Below are 27,819 nucleotides of genomic sequence, written 5' to 3' on the forward strand. Positions count from 1 at the left end.
GTTTTATGTATGTCCACATGTTAATGGAAAGCATGTAGTATTGTTTATTATGCTCCTTACTTCATAAAAGCTTAGAATTTCAGGTGTATATTACATTGCATTATTGTAAATTAAGTAATGAGAAATAGAATGAGTAATGAGAAACTGATTTATTATCTTGATTTTAAGATGTGTGAATGCACAAAACAATCACACTGGGTTTAAATAATATTGGCTGCTTTTTGTAATCCCATAATTTTTTTTTTTTTTTTAAGACAGAGTCTTGCTCTGTTGCCCAGGCTGGAGTGCAGTGGTGTGATCTTGGCTCACTGCATCCTCTGCCTCCCAGGTTCAAGCAATTATCATGCCACAGTCTCCCAAGTAGCTGGGATTACTGGTGTGTGCTGCCACGCATGGCTAGTTTTTGTATTTTTAGACAAAACAGGGTTTTACCATGTTGGCCAGGTTGGTCTCAAACTCCTGGCCTCAAGTGATCTGTCCTCCTCGGCCTCCCAAAGTGCTGGGATTACAGGCATGAGCCAATGCGCCTGGCATTGGTGAAATTATGGTGTAAACCCATAATTTCTCAGTGGTTTTCATGATGTAATTTTTTTTAAGAGATGGGGTCTCGCTTTTGTCTAGCCTGGAGTACAGTGGTGAGGTCATAGCTCACTGCCACTTTGAATTCCTGGGTTCAAGTGATCCTCTGGCCTCAGCCTCCCGAGTAGCTGGGACTACAGGTGCATGCCACTATGCCTGGCTAATTTAAAAAAAATTTTTTTTTAAAGAGACACCTTGACATGTTGCCCAGGCTGATCGTGAACTCCTGGCCTCGAGCAATCCTCTGATTTCAGCCTCATCTTTACTTTTTTTGAAGTGAAACTTGGGAGTCAGACTTTTCCGGAGAGACACTAAGTACAATTTGACTTATTAGTTTGAAAATGAGTACTGGCTTTGCTAATTAGATTTTAGGTTTTAGGGTGGACTTTTAAAAAAAAAAAAAAATCAAATGCCCTAAGTCTGCAGGTCAGAATTTGAACCAGAATGTGTATTATTAATGGGGAAAAAAAGTCTCACTCATTCTATTAAGATATTTATTTCCAATAAAAATGTACTTTTGGGTTTACTCATTATCAAAATATGTGATATAGTTAGGCCATTTGCATCAGTTAAGTACTGATTATGATAATTTCACCCCAAGGGAAAAAACCCACTATGACACCTAAAGCCTTATAATCTCAAAGATAAAAGTAAAACATACCATATTAGACAGTGTTTTTTAAAATTAAGTTAGAATGTATATATTTTATATTTTTTTAAATATGGGGTTTCATGGTAAAAAGGAATCTGAGGAGAAAAGAAAAATGAAAAAATAAAAAGAAAAAGAAAAAAAGAGATGAGGTCTTACTCTGTTGCCCCAACAGAAGTAAAGAAGTATCTGTTTTAGTTGTGTGTGTGTATGTGTATTTTTCATTACTCTGCTGATTTTATTTTAGGGTGATGAGGAAACATTTGAAAACTATTATCGAAAACAAAGAAAGAAACAAGCAAGACTGGTATTGCAACCCCAGTCGAATATGGTAAGTATGGGATATCGTGAATTGGTTATGTTGTTACTCTTTATCCCCTTATCCTGTTTTAATTTCATCAGAGCATGTATCACTATTCATTCAACTACAAATATTTATTGAACACCTACCATTTCCAAACATTGGTTTAAGTGCTAAGGGTACAACAGTGAACCAAACAGATAAGTCCCTTTTCTCATGAACTTACATTCTATTAGAAAAGATAGATAGCGAATTAAAAAAAAAAAAGGATCAACAAGAAATAAGGGAATGATAATTAGTTTCTGACAATGTAGTGGATTATGTACCTTGATTAATTGTCCCACTGAAAATACAACTGAAGATGCTAGATAGACATTTAAAACAAACAAACAAAAAGACCAGAAACTAAGTGAATAAAGAACTGTTCTATATATTGGTTGTGGTGATAGTTAGTAGATGTGTTTGTAAAACTCATAGAAACTGAATATTAAAGAGTATTATTGTATGTGACTTATACCTCAATACATCTGACTATAAAACAATCAAAACAGTAAAACCCAAATGAAGGCAGAAATGCAGATAGGTTTAATGAAACATTGAATATAGCTTTTATCCTAGGAGCATCTGGTGAGTAGGAAAGCATGAGTTTTGAGGACATTGGGTACAGAGGGCTAAGCCCAGAGCCCACCCAAAGTAGGTGTCTAATAAGAGATTGTCTCCCTTGTAAAGCTGAGACTCCAGAGGATTTAAAGCCCCATTATTAGGATGAACTAGAGATAAAGCCATCTAAAAATCCTTCTGTTCCCTCTGGCAAATACTGTAAAGAAAATTACCTATCTCAAATCTTAGTGCTGAGTGAACGAGAGAAAAAATCCCGCTGAGAATTCATAACAAGGAATTTGTTACCAGTTGTGTTTGCAACCCAAATTCATCATACTTGGATAGTCAAAGACATCTCAAGCTCAACTTTTAAAGTATTTTCATCCTGATACTATCTCCAGGTGCCTGGCAGAAGCAAACACAGATTTGTGCACCTTCATTCCAGAGTTAAAATGAGCAATTCACAGTCAGAAATAATTACCAAATGAGTGAGAATCATAAGAAATTTTAACAACAAAAATAGATTCTAAAAGACTTGATATTTGAATTATTAGCCATGGAGTATATAATAGTGCTACTTAGTATATTTAAAGAAATAAAAGCCAAGCTTGCTAATATAAATAGGGAACAGAAACTATAAAGAATGACCAAATAGATGTGAAGAGGTATCAGGTAGAATATCTAGAAATTAAATAGATATTAACTGAAGTTAATATAAAAATATTATGAATAGGTTTAACAGTTGATGAATTCTCTCTTAGTTAATCTGAAGAAACTATATGGAACTAAGCATCACAAAGAGACAGAAGGAAAAATTACAGAAGTGAGATATGAGGGATACAGAGAAGTCTAACATATATCTAATTGGAGTTTCAGAAAGAGGATAGAGCAAATGAGACTGAAGAATATTTGATGCCATATGGCTAAGAATTTTCTGGGACAAATGAGAAATAGTCAAGCCCAAGGAATCCCAGGTACCTTAAATAAAAACAAATACACTCTTAGAAACCTTGTAATTAAATTGCAGAACACCAAAGTTAAAGAGGAATAGAAGATCTGAAAACTGTTATCAGCTATCTTGATCTGATTAACATTTATTGAATACTCCACCCCAGATGGAAGAATACACATGCTTTACGTGTGCACATGGAAGGTTCACCAATATCATATTCTGGGCCATGAAACAAACATCAACAAATATAAAAAGCTGGGCTGGGTGCAGTGGCTCATGCCTGTAATCCCAGCACTTTGGGAGGCCAAGGCAGGTGGATCACCTAAGGGAGTTTGAGACCAGCCTGGCCAACATGGTGCAACCCCATCTCTACTAAAAATACAAAAATTATCCAGGCGTGGTAGCGCATGCCTGTAATCCCAGCTGCTCAGGAGGCTGAGGCAGGAGAATCGCTTGAACCTGGGAGGTGGAGGTTGCGGTGAGCTGACATCGCATCATTGCACTCCAGCCTGGGCGACAAGAGTGCGACTCTGTTTCAAATAATAATAATAATAACAATAATAATAAAAAATACAAAAAGCTTGAAATCATACAAAGTCTGTCCTGACTGCAAGAGAATTAAATGATCGATATGCAAAAAATGAATATTGACTTACCTCTTTCAACAATTCAAGTGGATCATGGACCTAAATGTAGGAGCTAAAATTGTAAACTTTTAGAAGAAAACAAAGAATAAAATCTTTTATTACCTTGGGTTCTACAATATTCTACAGTGTATTTACAGTGTTTTTCTATGTGAGATACATAAAGCATGAGCCATAAAAGAAAAAAAGTAGACGATTTGAACATCAAAATCTAAAACTTTGGCTTTTCAAAAGATGTTGTTAAAAAAATGAAAAGGCTGGCTCATGCCTGTAATCCCAGCACTTTGGGAGGCCAAGGCGGGCGTATCATGAGGTCAAGAGATCAAGACCATCCTGGCAAACATGGTGAAACCCCATCTCTACTAAAAATACAAAAATTAGCTGGGTGTGGTGGCATGTGCCTGTAGTCTCAGCTACTAGAGAGGCTGAGGTAGGAGAATCGCTTGAACCTGGGAGGCGGAGGTTGCAGTGAGCCAAGATCGTGCCACTGCACTCCAGCCTGGCGACAGAGCAAGACTGCATCTCAAGGCGGGGGGGTGAGGGGGAAGGAAAGGAAAAGGCAAGATACAGACTTAGAGAAAATATTTGCAGAACTCATGTCTATAAAGGGTCTTTATACAGAATATGTAAAGAATTACTTTACATTATTACTTTACAGTTATACAACTGAGTTGTATAACTCAGTAATTGAAGATAGATAAACCAGTTTTAAAAATGGACAAAAGATTTGAATAGATATTTTACCAAAGATATACTGATGGCAAATAAGCACATGAGCAGATGTTCAGTATAATTTTTTCATCAGGGAAATGCAAATTAAAACCACAATAAGATACCACTACATACTTACTAGAATGACTTAAATTGAAAGGATTGATAATAGCAAGTGCTGATGAGGATATGAATCAAGTGGAACTCTCATGCACTTCTAATAGATATAAAATTATACTGCCACTTTGGAAAATGGTTTGGCAATTTGTTACAATGTTAAGTGTACTCTCCTATGACCTAGCAGTCCTACTCCTAGTTATTTATCCATGAGAAATGAAAATGCATCTTTATACAGTGGCTCATATGTGAATGTTTGTAGTAGCTTTATTATAAATGCCAAAAACTAGAGACATCTTAATGTCTATGAACTAGTGAATAAATTGTGGTACATCCATGTGTATAAACAAATTATTGTATGTTTTATATAATGGAACTAGTGGGCACTAAACGGGAATTGATACATGCAGTGATATGGATGAATGTCAAAAGTATTATTCTAAGTGAAAAAATCATATACAATAAAGTTATATACCATATGAGTTATGTTTTTTTTTTTTTTTTTTTGAGACGGAGTCTCGCTGTGTCGCCCAGGCTGGAGTGCAGTGGCCCGATCTCGGCTCACTGCAAGCTCCGCCTCCCGGGTTCACGCCATTCTCCTGCCTCAGCCTCCGAGTAGCTGGGACTACAGGCGCCCGCCACCACGCCCAGCTAGTTTTTTGTATTTTTAGTAGAGACGGGGTTTCACCGTGTTAGCCAGGATGGTCTCGATCTCCTGACCTCGTGATCCACCCGCCTCGGCCTCCCAAAGTGCTGGGATTACAGGCTTGAGCCACCGCGCCCGGCCTGAGTTATGTTACATGACATTTTTGAAAAGACAAAACTCTAGGACAGAATGGGATCAGTGGTGGCCAAGGCCTATGGGTTCGGCAGGGTAATTCTCTACAAAAGGGCAGGAGGGAACTTTCTGAGATGGATATGTTGTATACTTTGATTTTTCTGGTAGTTACACAACTGTCTACATTTGTCAAAACTCAGTGAGCTCTACATGTAAAAAAAGGCTAATTTTATTATATGTAAATTATACCTCAATAAAGTTAACTTTAGAAACAAACATAAACAGAAAATCTTAAAAGTACCCAAAGAGAAAAGAGGTTGTTTTCAAGTAAACAAAACAATAAAATATTTTCAATTCTGAAAAAAGTAACTGTCAACTTAGGATTCTATATCCAGTGAAACAAGGGCAGAGATAGACATTTTCAGACAAAGAAGAGCAGAGTCGGCCACTAAGATGCGCTTACTAAGGAGATTCTAAGGATATGCTTCAAACAAAAGGAATGTGATGCCAGATGGAAGATGTGAGATGCAAGAAGGAATGAATAGCAAAAAAAGCATAAATATTTAGGTAAATCTAAAATGACTGTAGGAAATACTATAAAATATTATGGATATTAAAACAGCATAGAATTTTAATTTGTGCAGCAGCAATAAGAAAAAAATAAGATAGAATTAAAATACACAACAATAACATAAACATCAGAATGAGATAGAAGTTAATGAAATTAAACTATCCTACGGTCTAAAGTGTCCAGCAGAAGAGTAAAAACATTGACTAGCTTTAAGAGTTTGGTTACTTAAGGATGTGTAATGTGATTTCTAGAGTAACCACTGAAGGAATAGAAACAGGGTATATATACTTTTATATAATACAGGGAGAGCTAGAATTATAAGAATACAGTTTTTTGTTTGTGTGCTTTTGAGTTGATAAAAATGGTAATTCTAAACCTGTAAGCACTTGATAACATTGACTCAAAGTATTTAAAGCACAATTGCCACAACTACAAGGAGAAATAGAAAACCCACAAGTATAGCGAGTTTTGTTTTGTTTTTTGAGACAGTCTCGCTCTGTCACCCAGTCTGGAGTGCAGTGGTGTGATCTTGGCTCACTGCAAGCTCCGCCTCCCAGGTTCATGCCATTCTTCTGCCTCAGCCTCCCGAGTAGCTGGGACTACAGGTGCCCGCTGCCACATCCGGCTAATTTTTTGTATTTTTAGTAGAGACGGGATTTCACCATGTTAGCCAGGATGGTCTCGATCTCCTGACCTCGTGATCCGCCTGCCTCGGCCTCCCAAAGTGCTGGGATTACAGATGTGAGCCACCGTGCCCGGCCAGCGAGTTTTAAAATACGTGTCAGTATATTCTAAATCAAGTAGACATAACATTAGTAAGAATACAAAACATGCTTAATAGGCTTCATCTAATGGAATATATAGAATCCTATTTCAACAACTATAGGAACATATTCTTTTCAAGCACACATGGACCGTTATTAAAAATTTGACTACATACTATGCTATAAAGCAAGTATCAGGAAATATCAAGCATTTGGTGTCATGTAGACTATATTTTCCAGTCACAGTATTTCTAAGCTAAAATGTATTAACAATCCTCACCCCAAAACACCTGGAAAAAAACCCCAGATGTTTGAAAATTTGATCACGTTTATGAAATTTGCAAAACATAGCCTTTGAACTTAATTGAAATATGAAATATTTCATGTAATAAACTTTTTATGAATGAAAGTCAAATGATCAAATATTTTTCTATATGCCTTTTGTTAAAATTATAAACAATAGACAATCATAAAACCACAAAAGGTTTTGGCAGAAGATATAATCTGATTACTATTTGAAAAATATCATTCTGGCAGCTGTATAGAGAATAGACTGTAGGGGACAGGCTGGGAGTTGGGGAGATTATGAAGGAGGATGGTATAATAAATAGTCAAAGTAGAGGTGATGACAGCTTTGACTAGTCTGCTGAGAAGGGGGTTCTGAAATCATATTTCCTTTTTAACTTGTTTATCTCCTTTCGAATGTACATTCCATGAGAGTAAGGACTTTTTGTTATTTACAAATATATCGCTGGTACCTAAAAATGTATGTGGCATGTAGTAGGCTCTCAATAAATATTTGTTAATGAAGTTGTAGTGACTTGGAACTTACCTTTATGTTACCGGTATTTATTGGTTTAAATTGATTTTTATTTTTCATTTTAAGCATGAAACAGTTGATGGCTATAGAAGATATTTCACTCAAATTGTAGGGTATGTATCTAATATGGAAATAACTATTATTAATTTTATATTATGTTAAATGCCAGAAATACTTATTTTCTATTTGGGTTTTTTTTGTAACACGTGCTTTGGTAATTACTGTTTTTAGGTTCTTTGTGGTAGAAGATCACATTTTACATGTGACCCAAGGATTAGTAACCAGAGCATACACTGATGAACTTTGGAACATGGCCCTCTCAAAGATAATTGCTGTCCTTAGAGCTCATTCAGTAAGTCAGACAATTTACATTACTAAAATTTTAATTCAGTTACTTCAAGAACTTCTGAGCTGCATAATGTCAGAGAAAAACTGTACCTCCATCATTCTGCATTTTTTTAGTAGTTGCTCAGATTTGGAAGTAGTAATGTCAGACTTTTGTTTGGTGATATCAGGCTATGATTTTGCAACTGACTAGGGCTTCCCAAAATACTTTTATTCTAGCATTATAGAAAATGAAGAATTAAGCAGGTCTCATTAGTCTCAACTGACCTCTTAATTAGATCACTGAAAAGCACCATGAAGAAAATGTTTTTAATTACCATTTCAATTCTTTGTTTCTCAAATAAACTCTACCATTAAAACTCAATAGAACTTGTTCTTCAGTGTTTACAATTTACAGTAATACACTATAATAATGCATTTCTTTAAAATTTGCAGTTTTCAAAATTTCAACTCATTTGAAATATTGAACTTTTGTGTAATGAGAGGTTTTTATAGATGAAAATTAAATGATCAACTATTTTCCTAATGCCTTTTCTGGAAATAACAAATATGTTAGTTTTATAAAGATAATACTTACTATAGACCTTTTTAAAAGATAGTAGTTTTACCTTTATTAATATATTTTCATATTTAAAATTTTGTCTATTTATAATTTTATAATTGATCATTGAGATTTTAAAAATATTGAAGAAAGATTGTTAGCTTATATGATATTAAGATTATAAATAAGCTACATTTTTATTTATCAGGAATGTAGATTCTTGATACACTATCCAATGAACTACAACTTTTCCCAGCGTATTAATAAGGAACAATACATTTTATGGTCAATATTCAGATCAGCTCTGAGTATATAAAGTATGTTTCCTGTTAATTCCATGATACCAAATGTGAAGTCGTATTAGATACAACATATCACTTTCAAAATCTTATTAAATGCTATGAAAGGGACAGAGTAAATCTCACTGTCCCTTTGAAATTAATACTTTTCTTTTGGTTAATTACTAAGAAAATAATGAAATTGGCCGGGCGCGGTGGCTCAAGCCTGTAATCCCAGCACTTTGGGAGGCCGAGACGGGTGGATCACAAGGTCAGGAGATCGAGACCATCCTGGCTAACCCGGTGAAAACCCCGTCTCTACTAAAAAATACAAAAAACTAGCCGGGTGAGGTGGCAGGCGCCTGTAATCCCAGCTACTCGGGAGGCTGAGGCAGGAGAATGGTGTAAACCCGGGAGGCGGAGCTTGCAGTGAGCTGAGATCCGGCCACTGCACTCTAGCCTGGGCGACAGAGCGAGACTCCGCCTAAAAAAAAAAAAAAAAAGAAAATAATGAAATTGTAATTCTTAGTATTGGAAAAAGTAATACATAGTGTCTCTTTTATAAGATGGAAAATAAGTAAATAGATGAAATGTGAAAATACATAGGGTCTATATAAACTTTTTTCAGTTTAAATAACTAATTCCTTAAAATCGAAAGACTTTTGAAACGTAAACATCGTAAGTATCATATTATGATCTCCCTCTAAAAGTTTATACTGAATAGAGAAGGTCAGTTGTGGATCTAACCAACCAAGATTTTAAACTTATTATAAGTCTGGCAGATTAAAAGAAACATTATCAAGTTCTTATTTCTTAGTTTTTAATCATGACTCTGGTTTGTTGTTTTCGGTGTTTTGTTTTGTTTGTGTGTTTCCACCCTCAGTCCTATTGCACTGATCCTGATCTTGTTCTGGAGTTGAAGAATCTTATTGTAATATTTGCAGATACTTTACAGGTGGGTGATAACCTAACAATTAATGGTTATTCTGATCACTTAAAAACATACAAAATATAGACTATATTCATTTATGTTGTTGTAGATTAGTGGCAGTAAATTAGTAGTAATAAATGTTTACCTACGTATTGGTATTCTGCTATTACCCAGAACTATTCATACCACTTCCTTTTCAGTTATGAAGCTTAGACAGAACTCAGGGATGCTACCATCTTTTAAAATATTGATCATTCAGTTGGAATAAAGTCTTTTTACAGTTAAAAAAATAAAAAATGAATACAGAATATAATGGAAAGAACCCTGAACTAGAAATTAGAAGATATAAATTCTGCCTTAGGGCAGTGAGAAATGGGTTCTAGAATCACATAGACCCAGAGTTTCTGTTCTGCCTGTGCTGTTGACTAATTGTATGCCTGCAGGTTCTTTAAGCTTTAGATCCTTATTTGTGAAAATGGGTTTATTACTAATTTCAGAATTGTTTTTAGTTTTAAATATGATACTTTGTATGAAAACATGTGATTTGAAAACTGTGTTCATATTCTTCCTGGTTTCTGGTTTTCCATGAGTTCTGTGAGCAAATCACTTTACTTTTTTGAACTGTTTTTTTCTTTTTAAAAATAAGGAGGATTGTTTGAACCCAGGAGGTGGAGGTTGCCGTGAGCCGAGATTGCGCCACTGCACTCTCCTGGGCAACAGAGCGAGACTCCATCTCAAAACAAACAGACAAACAAAAAACACGAAAGAAACAAAAAAATAAGATTAAAACTAAGTATTTCAAAACTCTGTTTTTGCGATTTTCAGTATCAAAGTTTTGAGATTTCTAGCTTGTCCTTCCTCCTTGATCACAGATAATAAAGAATTGATTGCATTTTCTTTTCCTATGTAAATTTACGGGATTTTTATGGTTAGAAGTAACTTTTCATGAAGTACAGACTAGCATTTTCCAAAGTGTGATGAGCTGTTACTTAAAAAAAGTGTCCTGTGGTCCAAAAGTAAAACATATTTCTCTACTGAAAACTTTTCTGAGAGCAAATTTATACCCATAAGTTCCCAAAAGGAAGATGATTATGCAGCATTTTCCCAATATATTTGACCCTTGAATCTTTTTCCCCCTTAGAACAGCTTTTAGATCTAGAACTTTATATAATATGCTTTGGGAAATCCTGATTTAAACTCTTTGCTTTATCACAAGAGTCTTTGCCTCTTAGAATTATAGTTTTCTACTTTATTCTTAAACCTAAAGAGAAGATTCCACAAGCTCCTTTAGTAAATTATTTTATTACTCATGTCTATTATATATTAATTTGTATGGCTTATATTGTAACAGTGGAATAATGTGGGATTTTTTGTTGTTGTTTTCATAAACTTTGTGATGACTGTATAATATTGATCTCACTGCAATAAAACTTTTAGTAAGCTTTATTTGGGGCTGTCCAAATTTTGGGCACCCATTTCTAAGTAGCTTGAGATATTAGGTTGGTGCAAAAGTAATTGTGATTTTTGCCATGGAGAGTAAAAGCAATAGTAATTTTAGATAGTAATTTTGCTGTACTTAATGACTTACAGCACTTCTATTCAAAGTGTGGTCTAGGGACCACTGGTCTGCAAACTGTTTATTACTAGTCTGCAAATTATCTCTTAGATCCATAACAAAAAGGAGTTTTCCTCGGAATGTAAATTAACTATATCCCCAAGTACAAAGTTTAGTGCGATTGGCATCTTGCTACAAGCAAGACTTTTTTCTTTCTTTTTTTTTTTTTTGAGACAGAGTCTCGCTCTGTCACCCAGGCTGGAGTGCAGTGGCCGGATCTCAGCTCACTGCAAGCTCCGCCTCCCGGGTTCACGCCATTCTCCTGCCTCAGCCTCCCGAGTAGCTGGGACTACAGGCGCCTGCCACCTCGCCCGGCTAAGTTTTTGTATTTTTAGTAGAGACGGGGTTTCACTGTGTTAGCCAGGATGGTCTCGATCTCCTGACCTCATGATCCGCCTGTCTCGGCCTCCCAAAGTGCTGGGATTACAGGCTTGAGCCACCTCGCCCAGCCTAGATTTTTTTCAATATAGGTAGCAGCATCAATTTGTATTCTGGTGCAAACTCCTTATTTCTTTGTAGACTGTAATAAATAGTTATTGGACTGGACTTTGAGTACAGCTGAATCTACAGTATTTGATATGGTACCAAGGAATTCTCCAGAGAATCAAAGGAAAGTCAAAGATAATATTTAGGTAATATTGGCACTGTAAAAGCAACAATGATAGTTACATAAACCCTTGCAAGGATACCTTTCTCATATTATTGCTTTGAAATATGACTGGAGAAGTCAACCACTCCTTCCTACTTTTTCAGAGTTTCTGCAGTATTTTCATTTCACTGAAAGCTGACAGGTTCAGTATTAGATCCATCTTATACTGAATTAATGATTGCTGGCTTTTAAATTTATAACTATTAATTAAAGAACTGGTAAGTGTCTTTTCATGAAAACTAATTAAAGAATGTTATATAATATTTAGATTTTTAAATCGGCCCTTGCCACCCTAAGGAAATCTTGCTTTTTAAAATGCTGGTATTTTATCATCTAAAACAAAACTGACTAAACAATAAAGTAAAAAAAGTAATACCAGCATATTTATATTCCTTACTACCTATTAGGCAAATAACAAGTAAACATTTATTGATTCCTTTATTAACATTTTTTGAGTACCCAATACATGTTAGCAGACTAGTTGATGTATAAAATAGTAGAGACATAGAAGTCAGTAAGACAGTAGGGACGTAAAAGTCCTTGGCTTCAAGAAATTCACAGTTTAGTTGTAAACAAATAAAATGCTTAATAAGGCATCCTAATGCAGCAAGCAATATGTTAGCTTTGAGCTTGCAGAAGATGGAATGACTAACTTAGATTCTAGGAGTTGAAGAAGGCTATACAGAAAGTTGAAACTTGAGCTGGGTTTTGAAGGTGAGTTCAGCAAATAGATAAGAAAGAAAGGGTATTAATGGAAGAAAAAATAGCATTTGTAAACTATAGATAAAAGCATGGTGTGGTGAAAGTGAAATGGAGCAGCTTGATGGTATTAGAAACTGTAGAATATAGGTGTGAACAAGGAAGGGCAAATAGTGGTGATGAAACTGACCCAGATTATGGGACGTCTTGTGGGACTTTAGTAAGCATTTTGTAGTTTTTAGGCAGGGGAGTGGCACAATCAGATTTATACTTTTGAATGGCAATTTTGAGAATCTGGGAAATAGATTGAGAGAGAGAGAGAGTTGGTTGAAAGTTTAGAAAGCTTTTACAATGGTCTAAGTAAGAGATATTAAGGACCTGAGATAAAGCAGTGGCACTAAGAATATTTCTGGAAGAAAGATGGGTAGATAATGGAGAATGAAAGATTTGATTTATAAAAGAGGTAAAATCAGAAGAATTTGGGACTACTTTGTGTGTGTGTGTATGTGTGTGTGGTGGGGGTAGGGTGTTTAGGTGGTTTTCTAGATTCTCTGTTGATAAACTAGGTTGATGTTAGCATTATTATTATGGATAGGAAATAAGAGGAACACTTGATTTCACTGGGGAGAGAGGAAGTAGCTTAATGTACTTGCTGACTGAGTGAATGGAGATGAAACAGGTGTTGGAATTAAATATTTGGAATTTAGAGAGGCCTAGCTAGAGATACAGATTTGAAGTAATCATCAGAGGTTGAAATCATTAGACTTGAGATTGCCCTAGGGAGCTAGAAGTAAAGAATAAAGGATAGAGATAGAAGTTACACAAGGAAACTGAAAGGATTGTTCATAGATGTAAAAGGAGAATAAGAAGAGTGATTGGTGTTACAGAATTGAAAGCAGAAGAATTTCAAGAAAGAGATGTCAGGTAGAGTGAGATCATTGAATTTGATATTTAGGAGATAGTCTGTTGTGACGTTGTTGAGTAGTTTAAATAAAGGAATAGAAGTGAGAGATTGTAGTACATTTGACTGTGAAGGGAGTGACAGCGGCAGCTGACAGGCTACAGAAAATTGAGGGAGAGCTGTTTTGGTCTCTTGTTTTTCTTGGCTTAAAGATGGAAAACAGTTTAGCATATTTATTTAGCCGAGAGAAAGGTGCCTGTGGAAGTTAAAGACATCATAGAGTAAGAAGTTAACCCATGGAATGGTTTATGTGGAAGGAGATAGGCTCAAGAACAAAGATGGAGAGAGAAACCTTAGAGAGACAAGTGGAGAATTCTGTGAGGTAAGAGAGAATGTTTGGTCCCAATATGGGTAAGATTTCAGTTAGTTTGGAGTCGGAAAAGAATAAAATTTGGAAGTGTGAATGTTTAATGGAAAGATGTAAATTTTCCCAATAGGACAAACTCAATCTTAAATTGAAGGTGCAAAAGAAAGCCAGCCTGTCTCAGACAGAATCCATTCCCCTTTCTTCTTGTATCCTATTTAGGCACCACTTCCCAAGACACTGTTATGTAAAAACTTATCTTGAATTTTTTCCTCCAGCTCTGACTTTTAATACTTTTTAAGGCTAACGCTGTAATCATTACTGAAAAGAGAAAAAATGGAAAAACCATTCTATTCTCATAAAACTCTTTCTGGACCTCTTTTTTTACCAAATGCAATGTAGTAGAAAGTCAAAATATATATTTTTATTTTCTTACTGTGAGAATGCCATACAATGGGATCTAGTGATTCCTTCCAAATGATTCTCTAGTATTCCCAACATTTTTAATGAATATTTTTGTACACTTGTTTATCTGCTTTGTTTTTTTTTTTTTTTTTTTTGTATTTTAGGGTTATGGTTTTCCAGTGAACCGACTTTTTGACCTTTTATTTGAAATAAGAGATCAATACAATGAAACACTGCTTAAGAAATGGGCTGGAGTTTTCAGGTTAGTCTAAGTCATGGTGCCTTAATATAATGAATACGTTTGTCAAATACTCAAGTGGTTCATTTGCATATATTAATAAAAATGCTTATAATCATTTTTCTTGTAGTAAAGTACACATAGAATTTACCATCTTAGCCATTTTCAAGTGTATAGTTCAGTGGTGTACACTCACATTGTTGCAACTGTCGTCACCATCCATTTCCAGAACGTTTTCCTCTTCCCAAATAGAAACTCTTACTCACTTAACAATTAACTGTCCATTTCCCCCTTCCCCCAGCCTCTGGCAACCACCACTCCTGCTTTGTCTCTAAAATTGACTGCTCTAGGTACCTCATGTAAGTGGAATCATATATGTTTGTTCTTCTGTGTCTGGATCATTTCACTTAACACAGTGTCTTCAAGGTTCATCCATGTTGTAGCATGTCAGAATTTCATTCCTTTTTAAGGCTAATATTCCATTGTCTTTATATATCACATTTTGTTTATCAGTTCATCTGTTGATGGACATTTAGGTTCCTTCCACCTTTTGACTATTGTGAATAATGCTGCTGTGAACGTGAGTACAGTATACATATATCTGTTTGAGTCTCTGCTTTCAAATCTTTTGGGTTTATACCTAGAAGTGAAATGCTGGATCATATGTAAATATACCTTTAACTTTTTGAGGAACTAGCCTACTGTTTCCATAGTGGCTGTAACATTTCTAATCAGTTTTTAATTATACTTACTTGTAGTTCTAATATCTGTAATTTTTTCCTAGTAAATGATTAAATACTTACAAGGCTGTAAGTATTCAAAGATATTTTGTATTAGAGGCAGAAATTTACAGCTTTTAAATTTTGTTTTGGGCAAGTGCTGTTTTTACAAACAACATCACTAGATTAAGAATCTTAAAGAAGCTAAAGAGCAAATTACTTTTGCTTTAACCACTTCTCTGCAGGCCATGGACAAAAGCATTTTAATATCTATATAACTTTTTAGTGACATGAGAAGAGAAATATGCCCCCCCACTTTAATTGCTAGAAGTTTTCCTCCCTCCCTTCTTTCTCTCTTTCTCTTTTTGTCTCTTTCTCTCCATCCTTCTCCCTTTCGGGAAGAAAAAGTCAATCTTGAGGTTTTACATCTTGTTTACCCAAAATATGATAGAAGTAATGTGTCAATATTTGATGATGTTAAAATAAAAGTATGTTAGATGATTTAATACCAGCTTAGCACTTATCCCATCAGCTTTCAAAGCTATGGAGGTTGACCTTCTAAATACTGTAATAGGAATCTTCGAACAGGGTGAGGTGGCTTATGCCTGTAATCCTAGCACTTTGGGAGGCCAAGATGGAAGGATCGCTTGAGGCCAGGAGTTTGAAACCAGCCTGGATGACATAGTGAGACCCTGTCTCTACAAATAAAAAATAAAAAAATTAGCTGAGCATAGTGGTGCGCACCTGTAATCCCAGCTACTTGGGAAGTTGAGGCAGGAGGATTACTTGAGCCCAGGTGTTTGAGGCTGCAGTGAGCTATAATCACACCACTGCACTCCACCCTGCACAATAGGGTAAGACTGTGCTCTTAAAAACAATTTTTTTAAATGCCTGAGTGGCTCATAAGGTGATACACATCTAGTAAAATCAACTGAACAAGTCCTTATTTGAGTTTTTTGTATTTACATTCTTCAAGAGTGGTATTATCAGGATGCTATCCCAGATGGATAATTGACAGTCCTGATGAGTCATATGTAACTATCAACAATTATTTTTATTAACTATTTTAAAAATAAAGGTAGCATTTATTGATAAAGATGGTAATCTAGAAAATATATGCTATGGTACAATGTATAATATGATGTAATATGATATTTTATAGTTATAAAATCTTATAGAGTTGATGTTATTTAATTGGCCTCTTCAGAAGGGTGTTTATGTTTTCATAACTGTTGATAGATTGTATTGGGCCAGCTATTCTCTCTTACCTATCTTAAGACTTCTAGTAGTAAGATTGTTCCTCAAGACTGGGGAAACCATGTGGTGGTGTTTTCTCTCTGGGAAGCTAATGGCTTCATTCACATAGAGATAGGATTAATTTTATCCTCCAGAGTAATAGTAGAGGAGAACAAATGATAGCATGTCAATTTTAATACACAATTTCCAAATATATTTTGACTCCTGTTTTTAATACTCTTCCAGATCGTGCTTTTTGCCTAATTTTTTTTTTTTTTTTGAGACGGAGTCTTGCACTGTCACCCAGGCTGGAGTGCAGTGGTGCGATCTCGGCTCACTGCAAGCTCTGCCTCCCGGGTTCACGCCATTTTCCTGCCTCAGCCTCCCTAGTAGCTGCGACTACAGGTGCCTGCCGCCACGCCCGGCTAATTTTTTGTACTTTTAGTAGTGACAGGGTTTCACGATGTTAGCCAGGATGGTCTCAGTCTCCCGACCTCGTGATGCACGCACCTTGGCCTCCCAAAGTGCTAGGATTACAGGCGTGAGCCACCATGTCTGGCTACCTAAATTTTTAAGAAGTAGCAGAACTTAAGCTTTGTTTACCTCTGACCCGTATCCTCAAATATTTTATAAATAGTGAATTGACAACCCAACAATTAAATGGGGGAAAAAGAAAAATTATCAATATTGAGTGATATTCAAAACTTGACTACTTCCATGACAAAATTTATAACCCGACTACTGTTATAGTTTATCTGTATGCAGCTATCTCTCACTATATTATGAGCCCTGTTTTATTTTTGTATTATTTTTGGATATATGTGCTTTTATTTAGTTTTTAATTGACAGTAATTGTATAGATTTATGAGGTACAGTTTGATGTTTTGATATATACATTATGGAATGATTAAATCAAGCAAATTAACATATCCATCACCTCACATACTTATTTTTTTCTTTTAGTGGTGCAAACATTTAAAATCTACTGTTAGCGATTTGAAATATATGTTACATTATTATTAACTGTAGTCACCTTTTGGAATAGATCTCAAAAACCTGTTTCCCTGTCTAACTGAAACTGTACTCTTTGACGAACATCTTGGCATCTCCCTACCCTGCCTACCCCACTTTCTGATTGCCCTACCCTCTGGTAACCTATAAACCAGAAATCATGCTTCTGTCTACTTCTATTAGTGTGACTTTTTTAGATTCTTCATATAAGTAAGATTATGCAGTATTTGACTTCCTGTGCCTAGCTTATGTCACTTAGCATAGTGTCCTCAAGGTTCATCCTTGTTGCAAATGACAGAATTTCCTTCTTTTATAGGGCTGAATAGTATTCCATTGTGTATATCACATGGTTTTTTATCAATTCAAAGGTCAATTGCATATTTTGGCTATTGTGAATAATTCTGCAGTGAACATGGGAGTGCGGATATTGCTCTGAGATACTGATTTTTTTAAAAAATTATTATTATTATTTTTTTTGAAACGGAGTCTTTGCTCTGTTACCCAGGCTGGAGTGCAGCAGCATGATCTTGGCTCATGGCAGCCTTCGCCTCCCAGGCTCAAGCAATTCTCCTGCCTCTGCCTCCCAAGTAGTTGGGATTACAGGTGTGCACCACTATGCCCAGCTAATTTTTGTATTTTTAGTAGAGACGGGATTTCACCATCTTGGTCAGGCTGGTTTCAAACTCTGACCTCAATGATCCACCTGCCTCGGCCTCCCAGAGTGCTAGGATTACAGATGTGAGCCACTATGTCTGGCTTGATACTGATTTTAATTCTTTTGGTTATGCACCCGGAAATGAGATTATTGGGATCATATAGTAGTTCTATTTTTAGTTTTTTGAGGAAGCTCCATCCTGTTTTCCATAATGGATATACTAATTTACATTGCCACCAATGGTGTGCAAAGGCTCCCTTTCTCCACATCCTCACTAACACTTATCTTGTGTCTGTTAGATAATAGCTATTCTAACAGTTGTGAGGTGATACCTCCTTGTATTTTTTTTTTTGAGATGGAGTTTTGCTCTTGTCACCCAGGCTAGAGTGCAATCTCAGCTCACTGCAACCTCTGCCTCCCAGGTTCAAGTGATTCTCCTGCCTCAGCCTCCTGAGTAGCTGGGATTACAGTCATGCACCACCATGCCTGTCTAATTTTGTATTTTTAGTAGAGATGGGGTTTCTCTATGTTGGTCAGGCTGGTCTCGGACTCCTGACCTCAGGTGATCCACCTGCCTCTGCCTCCCAAAGTGCTGGGATTACAGGCATGAGCCACCGTGCCTTGCCAGCCTTGTTGTATTTTTAATTTGGATTTCCCTGATGATTAGTGATGTTGAGTTTTGCTTATTCCTGATCTGTATACCTGTTGGACATTTTTGTGTCTTCTTTTGATAAATATCTATTCAAGTCCTTTGCCCACTTTTTAATTCAGTGATTTGTTTTCTTGCTATTTATTTGAGTTCCTTATGTATTTTGGATACTAACTCCTTATATGTATCAGATATATATCAGCAGATATTTTCTCCCAATCTGTAACTTGCCTCTTCATTCTGTTAATTGTTTCCTTGCCGTGCAGAAGCTTTTTAGTTTGATGCAGTTTATTTGTCTACTATGGCTTTTGTTACCTGTGCTTTTGGGGTTATCTTTTAAAAAGTCATTATCTAGACCAATGCCATGGAGCTATTTATATTCTTGATTGCCTAGCCCTAGTATAATGCCCGACAGAGTAGGAACTTATATGTGTTTATAGAATTTGGTTCTATAAACAGATCATTTTAATACTACATTAACATTTTTAGAATATAAATGTGCCTTTCATTAAATTATCTCTTCTTCCATAGTAACTGATTCCATGGCGTTTGTATGAAGTTAGTAGTTTATTGTCTTCTAGTGGTTACTTTCCCTGTAACTTGCCTTTTGACCTTTCATCATTTTTATTTTTAAAACAGAGACTGGGTTTTTGAGGCGGAGTCTTGCACTGTCACCCAGGCTGGAGTGCAGTGGCGCGATCTCGCCTCACTGCAAGCTCTGCCTCCCGGGTTCACGCCATTCTCCTGCCTCAGCCTCCCTAGTAGCTGGGACTACAGGCGCCCGCAGCCATGTGTTGTTGCCCAGGCTGGCCTGAAGTGTTCTGCCCGTATCAGCCTCCCAAAGATTATAGGCATGAGCCACCTCATTTAGCCCTGCCTTTTAATGTTTTACCTTTAAAAAAAAAACTCTATGTAGAATGAAATAGAATTAGTGGAAGTAAATACCAAAAAAGTAATTTTTTAATTTTTTGGTAGAACTGGGTGTGGGTGATTAATGGCACACGCCCTGTAGTCCCAGCTGCTCGGGAGGATAAGGTGTAAGAATCGCTTGAACCCGGGAGGCAGAGGCTGCAGTGAGCCAAGATTGCACTACTGCACTCCAGCCTGGGCGACAGAGTGAGAGCCTGTCTTTAAAAAAAAAAAAAAATTAAAAAAATAAAGCTCTCATTTATGCTACTTCCTTTCTACCCCTACTGTTGCAGCTTTAATTCAGATCCTCATCACCTTTTATTGAGATTATTCTTCAGTTTTTCTAAGTGATCTCTCTGTGTTCATTATTAGGCTTTTTCCAGTTTATCCTCCACACAGTGAATATCTTCCTATGACATTCCCTTTCCTAAAACCTTTTTTTTTTTTTTTTTTTTTTTGGAGACGGAGTCTCGCTCAGTCGCCTAGGCTGGAGTGCAGTGGCGCGATCTTGGCTCACTGCAAGCTCCACCTCCTGGGTTCACGCCATTCTCCTGCCTCGGCCTCCTGAGTAGCTGGGACTACAGGCACATACCACCACGCCCGGCTAATTTTTTTATATTTTCAGCAGAGACAGAGTTTCACCGTGTTAGCCAGGATGGTCTCGATCTCCTGACCTCGTGATCCACCCGTCTTGGCCTCCCAAAGTGCTAGCATTACAGGCGTGAGCCACCGCGCCCGGCCCCCTAAAACCTTTTAATGCCTACAGAGTAAAATCTGGATGTCTGTTTGCCCACCTGTCCAATCTCATTTTTCACTATGTCCCTCAGACTTTATACTTAGTAATACTGCACTACCTGTGGTTTTACACCCCCTCCACACACACTAATGCTTTTTCACTCCTTATGCCTTTGCATATATATTCCAGTGGTCTAGAATGCTTTTCTCCCATAATCTCTTTACAAATTTTTTTCATCTGTAAAGACCCTACAGGACCCCTAACTTCTCTGTATAACTTTCCATGAGATGTTCTTCATGTAATTTGATAGTCATTTCCTTCTTTGTCCTGTTTCTGAACCTTGTACTTCTTGTATGTATAGCACAGCATTATAGATGTTATAAATTGTTTGCATATCTGTCTCTGTTAGATTTGAGAACAGGTATCTTGTGTTTATCTTCATGAGATAGGGAATTTTCATCACAGCCCAGAGCCTAGCACATAATAGGTGCTCAATAAATATTAATCAAACTGAATTCATTTAATTAAAAGGAAATCAGTGATTGGATGACAGTTACATTAGGACAGCCTAAGTTATGCTGTAGCAACAAAAATTCCCCAAATCTCAGTGGATGAACACATTTTATTCCTCACTCATACAGAAGCCCACAGTAAGTTTACTAGTTAGAGATACAAGCTATTTGCATTTGTGATTCTAACTTTTCAACATGTTGTCTTCCTTGTCACCATGGAAAGGAGGTTTACACAATTGGCTTATAAAGGCTTTAAACTCAAAGCAACACATGTCACTTCCATTCACAGCCCAGTGGCCAAAACTAGTCATATGGCCCTACCTAACTGCAAGGGGGTGTACAGGAGAGCACATGGATATTTGAGGAGTAGTAACTGTTTCTGTATCACCAACTATAAAAGATCCATTTTTAATCACATTATGAGAGGCTAAACAAATATAACACATTGTTTCGATCTTCAAGAGTTTATAATCTCATTAGGAAAAGAGAAGACACGAGATACACAACTTGAAAATTATTCCTATCAAGAATTATGACAGGAGGCCGGGCATGGTGGCTCAAGCCTGTAATCTCAGCACTGTAGGAGGCCGGGGAGGGCAGATCACGAGGTCAGAAGATGGAGACCATCCTGGCTAACATGGCGAAACCCCTTCTTTACTCAAAATACAAAAAATTAGCCAGGTGTAGTGGCACGCGCCTGTAGTTCCAGCTACTTGGGAGGCTGAGGCAGCAGAATCACTTGAACCTGGGAGGCGGAGGTTGCAGTGAGCTGAGATCACACCACTGCACTCCAGCCTGGGTGACAGAGCGAGACTCTGTCTCAAAAAAGAAAAAAAAAAAAAAAGAATTATGACAGGAATACTTTCCATTACATGGATCCTTTTTTAGTTACAGATAATGAACTTGTTGAGAATATATCACCTTGAGAATTGTTCTACACTAGAAAATAAAGTGCTGAGAGGTTGTAAAACAAACTAGTGGAAAAAGGAGATTGTACCTGAATTTTGAGGGACAAGACTTATTTGTTGTTGGATTTTAGAATTCTGGATGCTTAGGCTGTATCTTCCTATTTGGACCTTTAACTGACAAGTAAAAACTGCTTTTGTAATAGTTGGGGTTTTTTAAGGTATTGTCTTTTAGTACTCTAATAATATGTTTTGTAATGATAAGTTTTCAATTTTCCTTTCCTAACAGGGACATTTTTGAAGAAGATAATTATAGCCCCATCCCTATTGTCAATGAAGAAGAATATAAAATTGTCATCAGCAAATTTCCCTTTCAAGATCCAGACCTTGAAAAGGTACAAGCTAGTTTTTAATTCAAGTATTTTCTTAAAAATAAATTTGTGGTATTTGTTACTACATAATATTAAATATTAAGCTGAGACTGTAAATAAGAGTGGTTTCTTGGGGGACAAGTTTTTGTTGTATTGAGAAAACTATGTTTTGTTAAGTTTTAAAGAGTGTCTTACTACTACTACTACTACTACTACTACTACTACTACTGCTACTGCTACTGCTACTGCTACTGAGATTTTGATGACGTTAAGAAGGGACTTTCCTGGGGATACTAGAAGTAGTTGCCCCAAACGTTAGGTGGATTCCCAGGAGAGGTGTTACTAATGTTGGGTGGATTCCAAATGAAAAATAGATTTATAGTAATAAGAGTATATCCTAGGGAAAGAAACAAGAATTTCTTTGAATTGTTTATCACTGTGGAAGATTTTAAAAGAAGTACACTTTTACAAAAAGTTTATCTTGGTTAAATAAGTGATATGTGAAAGCAATAGCTACCTGTAGATTTCTTCCTGAAGTAGGAATATATACATTTTTTGAGTCAAGATATCTGAATAAAAGACAGGGTAGAGAAAGTAAGTAGACCAGCCACGTAGGAGATTCTCAGAATGCACATGAATCCATGTGTATGTGCATATGTATGTGCAAACATGCTCCCTTGTACCTATCCAGTATCTTTGGGTAGAATTAGATCTCATTAGAAAAGGATGTCATAGTAACTGTAACTGTCACTTTTGTATTCTCTTTATTCTTGTTTTTTTCTCCTTACTCTTCTTTACTATTTTCCCAACTTTTTATAATTCATTACCTTTCTAAATTTTTATTACTTCAGCATGAGCAAGACCAAATTCTGAGTGAATCGTGACTGTAAATTTTTGTTATATTTTTGTATATAAACTAAGCATATTATGTGTATTAGTCACTAAATACAGAACCAGGTAATTAAATGGATAGCTTCTAGATTATAGCTAATGCTGCCATTGCATATACCTATTAGCTATGTTTTAATACAAGAAGCCAGAATAATTATTCTAATTCTGTATTTTTTGAAAGCCCAGTGAAAGTTGTTCTGTCAAGAAATATCACCAGAATATTCTCTATCTCATGGCTTAGTTTTTTTTTTTTTTTTTTTTTGTAGTTACTGGTAATGAGTTTGTTCAGGCTAGTGTCTATATAAAGAGCACTAGACTAGGTCTAGATTCATGTGCCAGCTCTGCTTGTGGCTTTTTTTTTTCTTTGAGATGGAGTTTTGCTCTTGTTGCCCAGGCTGGAGTGCAATGATGCCATCTCAGCTTACTGCAAACTCTGCCTCCTGGGTTAAGTAATTCTCCTGCCTCAGCCTCCCGAGCAGCTGGGATTACAGGCATACACCACCATGCCCAGCTAATTTTGTAATTTTTTTTTAGTAGAGACAAAGGGTTTCACCATGTTGGTCAGGCTGTTCTCGAACTCCTGACCTCAGATGATCTGCCTGCTTCAGCCATACAAAGTACTGGGATTACAGGCGTGAGCCACTGCGCCTGGCTGCTTGTGGCTTATTATAGGCAAATGACTGAGCCTGTGTGGGCATTTGTGCCTCATCTGTCAAATGAAAAGTTTGAACTCAGTAATCTCTAATATCCTTTCCAATCGTATTAAACTATTCTAAATAGGTTTATAATTAAAAGCAAATTTAACTTTTCTTGCAGAGAGTTTCTAATATGTGCAGTACCTCTTAAGATTAAGTTCTTAGGAGTTGTATTCATTGATCTATGTATTACTCACTATTAAAAAGAAGAACTACTGTTAATAGTTAAAGTCACATGGGCCGGGCGCGGTGGCTCAAGCCTGTAATCCCAGCACTTTGGGAGGCCGAGACGGGCGGATCACTAGGTCAGGAGATCGAGACCATCCTGGCGAACACGGTGAAACCCCGTCTCTACTAAAAAATACAAAAAACTAGCCGGGCGAGGCGGCGGGCGCCTGTAGTCCCAGCTACTCGGGAGGCTGAGGCAGGAGAATGGCGTAAACCCGGGAGGCGGAGCTTGCAGTGAGCTGAGATCCGGCCACTGCACTCCAGCCTGGGCGACAGAGCCAGACTCCGTCTCAAAAAAAAAAAAAAAAATAGTTAAAGTCACATGGAAAATTAAAATATGACAACTGAAAAATCTCATAAATTATTTAATAAAGTCCTTTGGTTGTGTATGTATATTTTTTCCTAGTTTAAGTATAATTTTCAGTTAAAACTATTAGAAAATATATAAAACTGTCAAATAACTTGAGTTATTTCCAACATAAATTATCAGTGGAGGAGTAATAGTAAACATACATGCAAAAATATTTTTGTAGATAGCTATGTTAATTTTATTAGAATCATTTGGCTAAAATAATAACATTTATATTCTGCCTTTAATGTCATTAAAATAATTTCAAATATTTTTCATATACCTACTATATACCAGAAACAGTACTATGTGCTAGATTTTTAGTCTTTGGTGTCAAGGAGCTTATAGTCAAGTGAGGATAGATAAAATAAATAAGAAATTATAATTCACAGAAGTTTGCATTCCTTAAGATAGGGGATGCACCATGCAGAAAGGCTGCATAAAGGTCAAAGTAGGTGAATACAAGAGATGAAGATCAAGAGATGTAAATTGGAGTAGAAAGGGCCAGACCATAATGGCCCTACTAAACAGTGTTAGAGAGTTTATCCTTTTTCCTGAGGGTTATGGGAAGCCATGAAAGAATTTTAAGTGGTAAAAACATAACCAGATTTGTGCTTTAGGAAGATCTCTCTGGCAAATATGTGGGAATGGATTGGAAAAGAGTAAGACTGGTGGCAGGGAGACCACCTAGTAGATTTTTGCGTTTATCTTGATGAGAGAAGAGGGTTATGTAGCCTGAATGGGGGTTATGGTCACTGAAGCTGATTTGAGATGCTTAGGAGGTAGGAGCAACAGGAGTTGCTGATTACGTGCATATGAGGGGTAACATAGATAAAGGAGTCAAGTAAGATAACTAAGTTTCTACCTTGGATGGTGGCAGCATTCACTGTGATAAGAAACACAAGAGGAGCAGATTTAGAAGAAAAAGATGATAATTTCACTTTTGGACCTATTGAGTATATCTCAAATGGTACAGCCAAATGGAGCTGTCCAATGGGTAGATACGTGAATTTGGACTTGAGAAAGATTTGATCTGGAGTTGTAGATTTGGAGATACTGGTACTTACATGGTGATTGCATGGTGATTGAAGACTATATGGGATCATCCAAGAAAAGTATACGTAGTAGGAAGAGAGGGTTTAGGACAGAACCCGAAAGCACAGCAATAATTAAGTAATGGCTAGAGGAGAAGAAACAGAGTAGGTAGAGAAAAAGGAGGAAAACCAGTGTGGGCAGGAGTCCAAGGAAGGAGACTTTATGAAGTAGGAATGGGTCAACTGTGTCAGATTCTTCAAAAAAGTCAGGTAACATGAGAGCTGAAGAAACCACTGGATTGAACAACTGTGAGATCACTGGTGGTCTTGGTGATGGTACTTTCACCAGTATAACAAGGTTGCAATGAAGGTGAAGATAGAAGGGTATATTAGACTTAATGAAATAGAAAAGAGGGTTTTTTTGGTAACAATCTTGGAAGGAGTTTACCTTTTAGAGACTGAGAATTTCGAATGGATAATGACTTATAAAGTAGTTTAGCCAGGAAGCACCCTGTAAGCCATTGGCTGCATACCAGTGTTTAATGGCATGGAGGTCAGAAACCTGCTATAAGGTATTCTAGGAGTAATGGAATAAACTCGATAACTTCTTGAAGTGGCATCAAGCCTTCACTGAAGGTAGGTGAAGAGAGTCTTAGAATTATTTAATTACTCTGAGCCAGAAAGCTGGCCTGTAATTTTCATGGCCATCCTGACTCTTGCATGATAAATACACAAAGAAGCAGACAGCTAGGCATCACCTACAGACAGAATACTCATTGTCAGAATACACCAGAGGTACTGGTATGTGTTTTCTCTGCTTGTTGGAAGTCTGATAGTATGATTTAAGAAACAAGGGTAAATTGCCACATTATTTTCTTCAGAAATACTTTGATAAAATATCAGAAATATAACAGGGTTTTTGATGCAGGTATTTGCTATTCAAGTGTGAAATCAATTTAATTACATTTTTAGTGATTAGCATGTCTTTTTCTAAAATTTCTAAAACAATATTAACTTTCTTTTTCTACAGCAATCTTTCCCAAAGAAATTCCCCATGTCTCAGTCAGTGCCTCATATTTACATTCAAGTTAAAGAATTTATTTATGCCAGCCTTAAATTTTCAGAGTCACTACACCGGAGGTAAGTTTACTAATCACAAATGCATTTTTGTCATAACTTTTATGAAACATTAATACTTTATTTTTATGCCATAACTTTTTTTTCCTCAACTTTTATTTTAGGTTCATGGGGTACGTGTTTGTTACAAGGGCATATTGTAGAATGCTGAGGTTTAGGGTATGCTTGAACCTGTCACCCAGGTAGTGAGCACAGTACTCAATAGGTAGTTTTTCAACCCCTGCCTCCCCTTCTTGTAGTCCCCAGTATCTGTTGTTTCCATTTTTACATGCATGTGTATCTAGTGTTTAGCTCCCACTTATAAGTGAAAACATGCAGTATTTGGTTTTCTGTTTCTGCATTAGTTTGCTTAGGCTATTAGCCTCCAGCTGCATTCATGTTGCTGCAAAGGACATGATTTTGTTCTTTTTTATGGCTGTGTAGTGTTCCATGGGGTTTATATACCACATTTTCTTTATCCAATCCAACATTGCTATCAATGGAGAGGCGCTACTTGGAACTAGTGGGTAGAGGCCAGGGGTGCTGCCATAGACACCTATGTCTTTGCTATTGTGAATAGTGCTATAGTGAACATATGGGTACATGTGTCTTTTTGGTAAAATGATTTATTTTCCTTTGCATATATCCCCAATAATGGGATTGCTGGGTTGAATGGTAGTTCTTTTTGTTTGTTTTTGTTTTTGTTTTGTTTTGTTTTGAGACAGGATCTCACTCTGTTGCCCAGGCTGGAATGAAGTGGCACAATTATGGCCCACTGCAGCCTCGACCTCCTGGGCTCAAGTGATCCTCCCACCTCAGCCTTCCAAGTAGCTGGAACCACAGGTTCACGCCACTACACCTGGCCAATTTTTGTATTTTTAGTGGAGACGAGGTTTTGCCATGTTGGTCAGGCTGGTTTCGAACTTCTGGCCTCAAGCAATTCACCCACCTCAGCCTCTCAAAGTGCTGAGATGACAGGCACAATCTACTGTGCCTGGCCCACAGAGTTTTAAAAGTAGTATTTTAATAAAAAGTAAAAGGATACAAAAATGTTAGCTTATATCTAAGGCAGTAGTTCTCAACTGGGGATAATTTTGGTTCTCCTGCCACCACCTCCTCCCCACAAATTTGGCAATGTCTAGAAACATGTTTGGTTGTTACAGTTCGGGGGAGAGGCGCTACTTGGAACTAGTGGATAGAGGCCAGGGGTGCTGCCAAACATCCATATGTGCAAGGCAGTCTCCACAACAAAGTATTATCCACCGTAAAATGCCAATAGTGCCGAGATGGATAGTCCGTGGTCTAAGGACAGTTTAACTGTTGTGATAATGAGGCTGTATCCAAGGAATCA

General features: G+C 36.8%; 1 protein-coding gene across 10 annotated transcripts in view; it reads left to right on the forward strand.

Moving 5' to 3' along the window:
* The window catches only part of EXOC6 (exocyst complex component 6), a 216,714-nt gene that overhangs the window by 81,722 nt on the left and 107,173 nt on the right, over nucleotides 1-27,819 (forward strand). For all 10 annotated transcript variants that reach the window (XR_012417949.1, XM_045361197.3, XM_005565957.4 and 7 more), the window contains 7 exons: nucleotides 1,476-1,559; nucleotides 7,553-7,599; nucleotides 7,718-7,838; nucleotides 9,534-9,605; nucleotides 14,379-14,476; nucleotides 22,074-22,179; nucleotides 26,383-26,492. Coding sequence is in view for 9 of the 10 variants with exons in the window: in XM_045361197.3 (XP_045217132.1) it covers nucleotides 1,476-1,559; nucleotides 7,553-7,599; nucleotides 7,718-7,838; nucleotides 9,534-9,605; nucleotides 14,379-14,476; nucleotides 22,074-22,179; nucleotides 26,383-26,492 (638 nt within the window). In the remaining variant the exon portion in view is untranslated. The remainder of the gene's footprint in view (nucleotides 1-1,475; nucleotides 1,560-7,552; nucleotides 7,600-7,717; nucleotides 7,839-9,533; nucleotides 9,606-14,378; nucleotides 14,477-22,073; nucleotides 22,180-26,382; nucleotides 26,493-27,819) is intronic.

This window comes from Macaca fascicularis, chromosome 9 (assembly GCF_037993035.2).
Source record: "Macaca fascicularis isolate 582-1 chromosome 9, T2T-MFA8v1.1".
Classification (NCBI taxonomy): Eukaryota; Metazoa; Chordata; class Mammalia; order Primates; family Cercopithecidae; genus Macaca; species Macaca fascicularis.